This window comes from Peromyscus californicus, unplaced genomic scaffold (assembly GCF_007827085.1).
Source record: "Peromyscus californicus insignis strain IS unplaced genomic scaffold, ASM782708v3 Scaffold_23__1_contigs__length_62951481, whole genome shotgun sequence".
Taxonomy (NCBI): Eukaryota; Metazoa; Chordata; class Mammalia; order Rodentia; family Cricetidae; genus Peromyscus; species Peromyscus californicus.
This window is the reverse complement of record NW_026294534.1, coordinates 14,551,055-14,563,456: the sequence shown is the minus strand read 5'-3', so window position 1 is coordinate 14,563,456 and position 12,402 is coordinate 14,551,055. Positions and strand designations below refer to the sequence as shown.

The following is a 12,402-nucleotide window of genomic DNA, read 5'->3' as shown; positions in this document are numbered from 1 at the left end:
AGGAATTTTTACCAGTAAAAGAACCCGTGTTCTCCACTTGGATGAGGAGGAGAGTTTTAGATGGATGAGGGATATTATTTGTTTATTCTTTGTTGGTCATCCATAATAGTATGAACATTTCTGAAATAACTAGGCATGTCCGTGGCAACTTCAATGACATGGCAGCAACTGGTCCTGGCACCAATAGGGCAGATGACTACTAATTTCCCAAGTACCATTCAGTTATGATCAAGCATATCTTTTAAAAAGAGACCCAGCAGAGCAGCTGAATGGTACAAAGAATGCAGACACATAAGAATCTTTGTTTCCTTTCTGAACTGGATCCAAATACATATCAAAGCAGGCAGGATTTGGCAATGCAACGGTCAGCTGGCCCATGGCTGGGTAAGACATTATTCCATAATGAAAGAACTGCCAGGACCCCTTTTCAGTTTGAAAAATGTTACATAATTAAAAATTTATTATTCTTATTGTATATACCCCATCCACATGTTGTATATACATATTATATTACACATGTCTAAAGGGGCTCATATTTTTTGTTTACACTTACCATCTTTAAACTCCCCTTATCTATATATAATCAGTGATGACTAGAATCAGCACATAGATACATCAAAACATAGATATTGTACCTCATCTGTTTCCTACTTGAGATTAAAATAAGATATATAAAACGTGGATAGATTTGAATACTTGATCATACTTACATATATATGTATATATACATATATATATCGGGATAAAGTTTGCTTTGTTTTGTTTTTCCATTTAGGGAAAATGGAAGTTGAAGAATATTCCTTTGCCTCTGGAGACAATGTGAGTTGAGGAAGGTGTTCACTAGTGGCCAAAGAGTCTGTCACACTATCACAGGCCAAGGAAGGGATTAAGACTGAGACAAAAGCAATTTTAAAGATGTTTCAAAAAATTTTTAAGTGTGTGTGTGTGTGTGTGTGTGTGTGTGTGTATGTGTGTGTGTATGGGTGTGTGTGTGCGCACACGCATGAGAGAGAGACAGAGAGTGTGTATGTGTGTGTGTGTATGTGTGAGAGAGAGAGAGAAAGAGAGAGAGAGAGAGAGAGAGAGAGAGAGAGAGAGAGAGAGAGAGAGAGAGAGAGAACAGTTGCCTACAGAGGCCAGACACACTGGGTCCCCTGGATTTCAGGTGGCTTAGAACCACCTCATACAGATGCTGGTAATGGTCTCAGGCTCCTTACTCGCTCTTAACTGTTGAACCATTTCTCCAGACCCACTAAAGTCAGTCTACTTTAAATTTGAAAGGGTCAGGACTGTTCTCTAGTGTATCTTAAGACTAAGAGGCACATGTCAATTCATTAATGTCTTAGTTAGAGTTTCTATTGCTGTCATAAAACACTATGACCAAAAGCATCTTGGGGAGGGAACAATTTATTTCAGCTTATAACTGAATAACTTATGCTGGTGTTTAGGTATTTGGGGAAAAATATATATGTATATGTATATATATATACATATATATGTATATATATATCAGAAAAAGTTTGGTTTAAATGGCATAATATAAGTTGCTGTAGATTATTTAAAATGTAAGATACCTAACTTCTCTTCAAAGTTATTATTATCCCATATTCAAGATAAGCGCTTAAGAATTTTTACCAGTAGAAGAACTAGTGTCCTTACGTGGGTGAGGAGGGAATTTTCAGGTAGATAAGAGAACTTATTTATTTACTCCATAATATATGTACATTTCTGAAATAACTAGGTATGTCACACTGCATCACTAGGAGAAGTCAGGGCAGGAACTCAACACAGGAACCTAGAGGCAGGAGTTGAAGCACAGGCCATGGAGGATGCTGCTTACTGACTTGCTCCTCATGGTTTGCTCAGCCTGCTTTCTTATAGAACTCAGGACCACCAGCCCAGGGTTGGCACCACCGACAGTGGTCTGGGCCCTCCCACATCAATCATTAATTGGGAAAAGGACCTACAGACTTGCCTGTAGACCAGTTTTATGGAGGCGTTATCTCAACTGAGAGGCCGTCTTCCCAAATGACTCTAGCTTGTGCCACGCTGACACAAAACTAACCAACAGTTACTAACAAGAGTGGGGTTGTTTTGTTTGCTGTGTTTTGTTTTGAGTTAGGATTCCATGTAGCAGTCCTCCTGCCCTCTTCATCCCAAATGCTAGGATTACAAGCTTGTATATGCCAAATGATCCAGATTCTCTTATAAATGACAGAGACTGTCAATGAGGCTGACCAGATTCTGATTCAATGGGAGCCAAAGAATGAAAACAATATACATGTCCAGATGAAAAAGGAGAACAGAGAAGCAATGGATGGGTCCCCGTGGGAGTAGAAAACAGAAGGTATGTACTGAAGGAAGAACTCACTACCATACCCCGAAATTCCTATTTGTTTGGACGAGAAGACACTCTCATTCTAAAAACTACTATCTGGTCCTGCTACATCCTAATACTACGCTAGTGGTTTTTGCTTTGTTTTGTTTTGTTTCTTCTGTTCTTTCATTTTCCCTTCCCCCATTTATGACAGAATTGGAAGTAACTGGAATATTCACATAAGCATGTGTATATACACACATGTGGATAACCCATACGAGTAGATTTCATCTATATTCAGTAGATATGAAAGGGGAAAAAAGAAGTACGAAAGTATCTTTTGTTGCCAGGCATGGTGGCATCCACCTTTAACCCAGTGATCGGGAGACATACACAGCACATCACAGGGCAGCCAGGGTTACGCAGTAAGCCCCCGTCTCAGAGAGAAGAGAAAAGGGAGGGAGAGGGAAGTGTAATGTGCTTGTTTTCATTTATTTAATAGTAGTGAAGCTTTTGTTTTTGTTTTTGAGTTAAAAATGCGTTTAAATTGAAATTTGAATCCATCAGGCAAAACCCTGAGGTATAGCATTTCCTGAGAAGCCAGGGAAACAGCGCTGTGGCTTCAAGAGAGTTCAGTTGACGCACTTGACCTCACCCACACGGGGTCACCAACATCAGTGCATTGATCTCCTCCTGATAGCAATGGCTCGATGTATTCTCACCATACTCACCATAGTCACAGAGCACCACCAGCAACAGATTTGAAAAGTCTTTCAACATTGGTTTCATTCTGATCGGTAAAATCCCAGGCCTTTAGTCTCCTCATGTCCTTTCTCACATCACAATTGTGGCTTTTTTTTCCCCCAAAAGCACCTGAAATTAGAAACTCAAAGTTAATGACTCCAGTTAATGTGATTCACAGAACCGTAAAAACCACTGAAGGCATTTGTTCATAAAACCACAAAGTCGGGGGCTGGATAGGTGGCTGTGGTGAAGAGCAGGACTACTCTTCCAAGAGGAACTGAGTTTGGTTCCCAGCACCCTTGCTGGGCAGCTCACAACCCTGGCTAACTCCAGCTCCTCTTCTGGCCTCTCAGGACACCTGCACACATGTGGCATACACTCAAGTAGGTACACACGAAAACATCCATAAAAATAATTATAAATATAATAAAATAATAAATAAAATAAAATAATGAAAAATATGAATAATTTTTAAATGGCAATGCCATTCTATGAAGTCAAATTTTCTAGGAGGTATTAAAAAAATATAGAGAAGTGTAACACAAATCTTAAAAGGTCTTATTAATAAAAAAAAAACAACAACAACCCAGAGCCAGATATTGGGGTGAAAGCTGAAAGATCAGAGAAGCAGAAAGAAGCCAGCCACATTCTTACTGCTAGAAAATCCTCAGCCCCGTCTTCCAGAAGACCTGAGTTCAATTCCCAGCACCCACATGGCAGCTCACAACTGTCTATAACTCCAGTTTCAGGGGATCTGATACCTTCACACCAATGCACATAAAATAAAGTTAAATAAATAAAAATAAAGAAAATCCTTAGCCCAAGAGAGAGTTATTTCCTGTATACTCACACCTATATACCTTTGTGTGCCCTGCCATCTTACTTCCTCTCTCTGCCCAGCTATATCACTTCCTCTTTCTGCCCAGCTTTATCACTTCCTATCTGTCTGTCCAGACCTCTAGACCTCTATGGTTAACTAGCACTGGGATTAAAGGTGTGTGCCATCATGCCTGGCTCTGTTCCCAGTGTGGTCTTGAACTCAAAGAGATCTGGATGGATCTCTGCCTCCCGAATGCCAGGATTAAAGGCGTGTGCTACCATTGTCTGACTTCTATGTTTAATATAGTGGCTGGCATTGCCTATCTCCTATTATTTGGTGACTCCCTTTAGATTTCTCTTATGTATGCATATATTTGGGGGGCTTCTGTAGCCTCAGGTGTCCATTTGGCTTTTTTGTTTCTCTTACATATGCATATATTTGGGAAGTTTCTGTATGTAGCCTAACATCTTCATTTGGCTTTCCTGAAGGCCTTTACTCTAGCTGTCCCTCCACATATTCCCTCCTTTACCCTGCTCTCCTACCCTTCCCATATGTGATTTTCCTATTCCAATTTCCCTTTATCTCTCCAGAAATGTCTTTTACTTCCCCTTCTGGGGAGACCTTCTCTTCCCCCTGCCCCCATCTATTACTAGATACCTAATCTCTGTGCTTACTTAGACTGTAGCCCACATTTCAAAGGCTTGCAAGCTATCATCTCCATATAAAGGAAAACATATACTATTTCTCTTTTGAGGTCTGGGTTACCTCACTCAGGATGATTTTTTCCCCTAGGTCCTATCCATTTACCTGTGAATTTCATAAATACATACTTAATAGATCATTAATATTCCATTGTTTAAATGTACCATATTTTCATTATCCAATCATCAGTGGAAGGATCTAGATTATTTCCAATTTTTTTGACTATTATGAATAGAGCAGCAGTGAACATGGGTGAGCAAGTGTCTCTATGATAAGGTATATATGATCCTTTGGATATATGCTCTGGATCTTGAGGTAGATCAATTCCCAGCTTCCTGAGGAGCCTGATGGCTAAGGATGTTAAACAGTTTTTAAAGTATTTCTCAGTCATTGTGTTTCATCTTTAGAGAAGTCTGTGGTTGGTTCTGTAACTCACTTTTACTTGGTTCTTTTCTTGTTCAGTGGTTTCTTTTTTTTTTAAGTTCTTTATATATTCTAGATATTAACCATCTAGAGTTGTGTAATTGGTAAAGTTCTTTTCTCATTCTGTAGTCTGCTGCTTTACCTGAATGATGGTGTCCTTTGTCATACTGAAGACTTTCAGAGGCTGAGGTCCCATTTATTAATTGTTCTTCATGCCCATGCCATCAGTGTCCTGTTCAGACAGTCCCTTCCTGTACCAGTGAGTTCAAGCCTATTCCCCACCTTTTCTTCTGGTATCTGGGTCTTATGTTGAGGTCTTTGGCCCATTTGAAGTTGAATTTTGTAGAGGATGATAGATATGGATCTATTTGCATTCTTCTACAAGCAACCATCCAGTTTGTCCAGCACCATTTGTTGAAGATGCTGTCTTTTTTCCAGTCAAAAGTCAGAAGACCAACAATTAATAAATGGCTAAAAATTGTCTGAACACCAGAGGGCACCATCATTTGGGCCAAGCAACGGACTGCAGAATGTGGAAAAATCTTTACCAATTATACATCTTACAGATGGCTAGTATCTAGAATATTCAAGTAACTCAAAAACCTGAACATCAAGCAAACAACCCATTAAAAATGGGTATAGGACTAAACAGAAAGTTCTCTAAAGATGAAACCCAAATGGCTCAGAAATGCTTTAAAAAATGTTCAACATCCTTCGCCATCAAAGAATGCAAATTAAAACTACTTTGAGATTTAATCTTATTCCAGTCAGAATGGCCAAGATTAATAAACAAATGACAGCACATGCTGGTAAAAATGCAGGGAAAGGGGAACACTCACTCATTGCTGGTGAGAATGCAAACTGCCACAGTCACTATGGAAACCAGTGTGGAGATTCCTCAAAAAGCTGAAAATCAATCAACACAAGGTCTTGGGCATATACACTTGTGCAGGCTAGTTTTATGTCAACTTGATATAAGTTAGAGTTATCTGAAAGGAGGGAACCTTGATAGGGAAAAATGTCTCTGTAAGATCCAACTATAGAGTATTAGTGATTGAAATGGGGAGGGCCCAGTCCATTTTTGTGGTTTCATCCCTGGGCTGGTAGTTCTGAGTTCTATAAGAAAGCAGGTTGAGCAAACCATGATGAGCAAGCCAATAAGCAGCATCCTTCCATGGCCTCTGCATCAGCTCCTGCCTCCAGGTTGCTGCCCTGCTTGAGTTTCTGTCCTGACTTCTTTCAGTGATGGACTATGAATGTGGAAGCATAACCCACTTCTTTCTTTCTTCCCCAACTTCCTTTTGATCACAGTATTTCATTATAGCAGTAGTAACCCAAACTAAGACTGGACTCTACATCTTACTACAGAGATACTTGCTCATTCATGTTCACTGCTGCTCTATTCATAATAGCCAGAAACTGGGAATAGTCTAGATATCCACCAACTGATGAATAGATAATGAAAATGTGGTACATTTACACAAGGATATTCAGCTTCTAAGAAAAATTAAATTTGCAGGTAAATGGGTGGAGCTAGAAATGATCCTCCCGAGTGAGAAAACATCGACCCCAAAAGACAAATAGTGCATGTTTTCTCTTATATGTGGACATTAGCTTTTAAGTTTTAGATATGTGTGTTTCAATTAGAATAATCACAAGCTTATGTAGCTAGTGAGGGACTCAGGGGGAGGAGGTGATCTTCCAAGGAATGGGAAATAGGATATAGTATTATAAAGAGATAAAGGGGAAACTAGGAAGTTTAAATGTAGAGGGGGATAGGGGGACAGGGTAAAGAAAGGACTGTGGGGAGGGACGCCTCACACTAAAGGTCTTTCGGAAAGTCATATGTAACCTACTACTGTAGATGTTTCCATAAGTACATATATGAAAGTAATTTAAATGGAGTCACCATCTATTGGGGGAGACAGTGCCCACCTACATATCTTATGCCATCAAGTAAAAGCCCCAATGCCAAGAATGAGTTACATCTTATTGAGTTGTTGGCCAAAGGAGTCCCAGGGAGTCTCTCAAAATCACAGGCTGTTATCAAGGCTATTGGTTGCTTTCCACAACCTGTTGAAGACACAACTTACATGGGTCATTAAACATTGAGAATTCAAGCTGGTGCCTAACTAAAGGCATCACCTCTACTGACTATGCACATCACTGGAGGAGAATCATCAGTCATCAGTACCTCTGATTAATAAACAAATGCCACAAATCCTTTACCCTACAACAGTGACCTACCTGCAATACTGGCATAAATATGGGAGTAACCAACCTCTTTTTGACTAGATTTGAGGCTCCTGTATGGAACCTATATTTGACACTGCTAAAGGGGCCAAGAACCTGAGACTAGATAGGTCTTGAGAACCTGAGACTAGATAGGTCATGAGACCTACGGGAAAACCTATTATTCTGCTGAAGGAGCATAGCAATAAAATGACTCCTAATGAAATATTGCTATGCCCACAGATCAGAGCCTTGCTCACCCCTCCTCAGAGAATTAACAGAGACTCACAACTGAACAATGTGCAGAGAGTGAGAGACTTTGGAGGACTCAGTCCTAAATGGGATGTCTTCATCAAATCCCTCCCCTCAAGGCTCAGGGATCTACGTGGAAGAGGAGGTGGAAAGATTGTAGGAGCCAAAGGTGACGAATGACTCCAAGGAAACAGTGTCTTCCAAACACAACAGGGCTGACACACATGTGAACTCACAGAGACTGTGAAAATCATGCGGAAGTCCTGCCCAAGTTCAAACCAGACAAAAGTGGACTCAAAGTCCCACTCCTAACCAAGAAGCTATTAACCATACCTCCTGAGAGAAGGAAATCAGTTTTCTCCAGTGGTGTCACTGGTATATCAAGCACACTCCAGGGCTGGCCCCATACTCAGGACTAGCTCACCAGCACAAAATGTTTTTTTGTGTGCTTTTGTTTTATTTATTTATTTTGCTTGTTATTGATTTTTTTTGCTTGGTTTTTTTATTTTTGTTTTTGGAGTTGTTTCTTTGAAAGAGAAAAAAGAAAGCATGAAGTTGGTTGGGGAGGAAAGACGGGAGGCTCTGAGAGAAGTCGGGGGAGGAGAAAAATATGATTAAAATATATTGTATGATAAAATTATGTTTTATACACTGAGTGAGAGACCTTAGAACACCTGGCCCTAAATGGGATGTTTCCATCAAGTCCCTCCGCTCAGGGCTCAGAGAACTGAGGGAGAGGAGGCAGAGAGGCTCTAAAAGCCAGAGGGGATGGGGACATTGAGGAATCAAGGCCTTGGAGACACATCAGGGCTGGTGCCCACACGAACTCACAGACTGTGGCAGCGTGCCCAGGGCCTGCACAGGTCTGCATCAAATGGGGTCCTAGATCTGAGAGTAGAGGCAGATACAAGCCCCCATCCCTAACCCAGAAACTATATCCAACTGATAGCCATTTGCAAATGAAAAATTAACTTTCTCCGAGGGAGTCTCACTGAGGATACAAACCACTTTTCAGGAAAGGCCCCATGCCCAAGCAGTAGATAGCCAACACAGAACAAACCCAATGGCATCTTCGGACCGTCTTTGTTTCATAATGTTGTGAGGGCATTTTTTTTTAACCTTACAGGTCCTTTGCATATATATTAGGGCTTCTGGTTTGGGTTTTGATGGGATTCCTGTGTGTGCAAACTTGTATGTGTGTGAGAGTCTATATGTGTTTCTTGTGCTTTTTCTTTGGCTTTTTTTCTTTTGGTTATTTTGTCATACTCTGATTTGTTTTTTATTTTACTATTATTCCCTCGTCGCCTGTTTGTTTTCTGAGGAGAGACAGAAAGGGTGTGGATCTGGGTGAGAGGAAAGGTGGAGAGGAACTGGGTGGAGAAACTGTAATCAGAATATACTGTATGAAAAAAAAATCTATCTTTACTCAAAGAAAATATGTTTTTCATTTTTAAAAAAATGAGAAAAAAACCCCAAACAATAGATATTCAGTATGTTACAATTTAATGTGAACTCTCTGTGGCCCTGCTTTTCATGTTTGGGGAGTCGAAGGAGAAAACAGACAAATAAAAATGACCATCTCCTGTCAGTCTTCCAATACTTGTTGCTGATATGCATCAGGAGATGGGTGATTCATGAAGCAATCGTCCCAGACCACCTAGGTGGGCGAGGGAAGACCTTGCTGGACCGTGGTTCACAGTGAATTGTAGGAAGGGATACTGAACTTTGATCGAAATACTAGACTCTGGACCACTTAAGGGTAATCTTTTCATACTACAATCTAGCAAACTGTTCTATTAACCGTAACCACATATATGTTTTCTTAATGCTTAGAGTCCCATGTTAGTCATAGGTCATTTTTTTCTTGTGGCGCTATAGATTGAATACAAGGCCTCATCCATGCTAGGAAAGCACTCTGCCATTGAGGCACATCTCTATCCCACGTATAACATTCCAGACGCATGCTACATACCTTCTGATAAGGACAGAAATGAGCAGAATTTAGCAGGCTGACTTAAATAAGCCGCTATTCAGTGGAAAGGAAACTGGTGTGTCTCTATTAGCTTTTGTTCAGTAAGAGCTGGTTGAACAAAGGAAACCCTGCATTTCCTGAGAGGGAAGCAGGCTTCCAAGTTGAAGTATGCAGATGACTGGGTTCCCTTCCCTCCTCAACACACCAAAATGAAAACTCTGTTTGAGTGGAACTAGCTCCAGATTTGATCTAATCATTTCCTTGAATTTAAATGGGGAACATGGCTGAAGACTATCGAACTATGACCCCTGGCACCTGTAGTTCCCCCAAAATCTGAGGCAGGAGGATGGCTTGAGCCTACTAGTCTGAGACCAGCCTGGGCAACATAATAAGACCCCACCTAGAAGCAACGTCTGGAAAGATGAGATCATCGTTCTGGGATGGCTTGCTTCTCCAAGATAATATTCCTTTTAAAACTCTTTACTCGTTACTGATTCTGTGATTATATTTTCTGGCTTATGAAGATGAGCGGTTAAACACAGACTGGTGTTATGGTCTGTATTTAGAGACGAACAGAGATGGAATTATAGAAGGACCCAGTCTACCTGTACATCATAACATGCATTATGATTATAATCGTAATATGCCTCTAATTTGTGGGGGGGGGGGGCAGCTACCTGATTATTTCCTTTCACCATGTTCCCAAATCCCTGAGTAGTTGTGAGTAGAATACGTGGTGTGAGAATCATTTTAAGAAAATAAGAAGTTGGGCCCGTTTTCAAGGCGTTTAAAATACTTGTATAGGGCCGGCCACCTGGGTTTTAGCTCAGTGGTAGAGTGCTTGTCCAGCATGTGTGAGGCCCTGGGTTTGAACCTTTGGAGCTAAGAAGCAACTCACAAAAGTTTATAGATAAACTGTAAAAGCACCCGTGGAGGAGGTGGAGAGAAGTGGGTGTGGGTATTCTCAGCGACCAAGAACATCACCTCCCCTTAAAGCCACGTTTTTCCAGAAACCAGCTAAGTAAACGCTTCTTCGTAGCCGCCAACAAAGGAAAATTAATTACTCTAACGTCCACAGGGCATTATCAAAGAATAAAAGGAAAAGCAACATGATTTTACAAGCAAGGCTTCTGTGTGTATCTAGGAATAACGTTTGGTAGGAGGAAATCCCGACCCCAAAGCTGCACTTGTGAACAAGCTTTCTCTATCCCGATGGCAGGGTGGTGCTTCCTGGCGAAGCTGTGCTCTCCCACCGACTCACTTTCCAAAGGTGCCGGTCAAGTTCACGCGTGGAAGCCCGGCCCAGCCGTAGTCAGTCAGCCTACAGCTTGTTACTGACGGCCATTGCTGATTGTTAGTATCCCAGAAAGGTTTCTTTGGGGGAAGTTACAAACTTACGTCGCAACGCTGAGTTTCCAAAAGTCCCAACCTGAACTCCACTTCTGAGCCTATGGGAGTGCCGTCAGTCGGCCAGCCACGCCCGCTCCAGGTGCCCGCCTGGGTCCTGGGCCACCTGCGCTCCGGGGTCCTTACCTCCGGTCCGGTCTGGCTGGCACGGTGGAGACGAGTGGGGAGCCTCAGCGGCCACGGGGAGGCTGGGCGAGCATCCCGCGTCCCGCAGCTGCACGCCCGCGTCCGGCACTCTGGCACCCTCCCGGGCCGCCTGGGACCACGCCCCGAGGCGGGCTCTCAGAGGGCGGGGGGTCAAGCGCAAGAAGTCCGCCCTACACCCCCACCGCCACCCCCCACTTCTGGGCAGAGCATCTTCCTTTCCTGCCTGTCCCTAGCTTGCCCTCCAGCCACCGGGCAGGAAACTTGCAGGAAACCCTGGGGCCAGAGGCCCTGTGAGGAGGTGTGGTCGCCGCCCGCGCAGGGTCACCCAGCACATACTTATGCCCATAGCCCGCCTCCCACTGCCGAGACCCCGGGCTTTAAGGGCAAGCCAGCAGCCTTCCTACACTTCACAACCATTCACTTCTTCCCCAGGGTCATTTTCTTTTGGGGGAGTGGGGGAGGTCCACAAGAAAAACCACTAAAGTTGCATGGGTGAACACATGTCAGGTTAAGTGCATTTCCCCTTTTCTTCCTCTGGATACAAACTTGGTTAATTAAATTAAAGACAAACATTTTTTTTAAAGTCTATTCTGCAAATGTTATCTTTCTAAAAGAATCAGAGGATAAGTTTCCCATGGTTTAACAGCTGTACTCGTCACCCAGTGACGTGCAGTGAGCTTTCCTTTACATAAAACGAACCACTTCACAGACAAAATCAATGTCTGGTAATACAAAGAAGAGCACAGCCTCTAGAGCGCCAGCACCCCGCAAGAGGTATTAGGAAATTCTGGAGGAGGGAAGCATGTTAGGACTGAATTGCACGAATTCACGGTGCATGTGTCAAACCCACGTGACTTAGTAAGAGTTGGATGTGGTGCACATGCTGCAATCCCAGCAACTGGGGAAACTGAGGCAGGGGGATTTTAAAGTATCAGGTCATCCTGGGCTACATAAATGAGACCCTGCATCTGAAAGTGGGTGGTGGGAATGGCAAGATCAGGGTAGAGATTTTGCTTAGCAAGTGTGAGTAGGAGGTGAGGGAGAGCGGGAGGATTTGTTTATAAATGTCACCTAAATTTCTGAAAGTCGTAAAATATGCCATTTGCTGAAAGTTGATCTTAAAAGACAGCACACTTACATGTCATCAGAGTTCAAGTTTTTCTTTTTAATTTATTTTATTATTTACACAGTATTCTGTATGTGTCCCTGCATGACAGAAGAGGGCACCAGATCTCATTACAGATGGTTGTGAGGCACCATGTGGTTGCTGGGAATTGAACTCAGGACCTCTAGAAGAGCAGGCCCTGCTCTTAAACTCTGAGCTATCTCTCCAGCCCCAAGTTCAAGTTTGTCTAAGAACTAATTAGCCAAGTGTCCAAGGAAGCT

General features: G+C 42.3%; 1 protein-coding gene across 3 annotated transcripts in view; it reads right to left on the bottom strand.

Annotated features, from left to right (window-relative positions):
• The window catches only part of Thsd1 (thrombospondin type 1 domain containing 1), a 31,093-nt gene extending 19,895 nt beyond the window's left edge, over positions 1-11,198 (bottom strand). The window contains exons 1-2 of one of the 3 annotated variants that reach the window (XM_052751805.1): positions 10,861-11,198; positions 3,049-3,190 (exon numbers count right to left, since the gene is read on the bottom strand). In XM_052751805.1, coding sequence (XP_052607765.1) covers positions 3,049-3,106 — 58 coding nt within the window. In that variant the 5' untranslated portion in view covers positions 3,107-3,190; positions 10,861-11,198. The remainder of the gene's footprint in view (positions 1-3,048; positions 3,191-10,860) is intronic. The other 2 variants (XM_052751803.1, XM_052751804.1) reach the window with 2 other exon arrangements.
• Between the last annotated feature and the right edge of the window lie 1,204 nt (positions 11,199-12,402).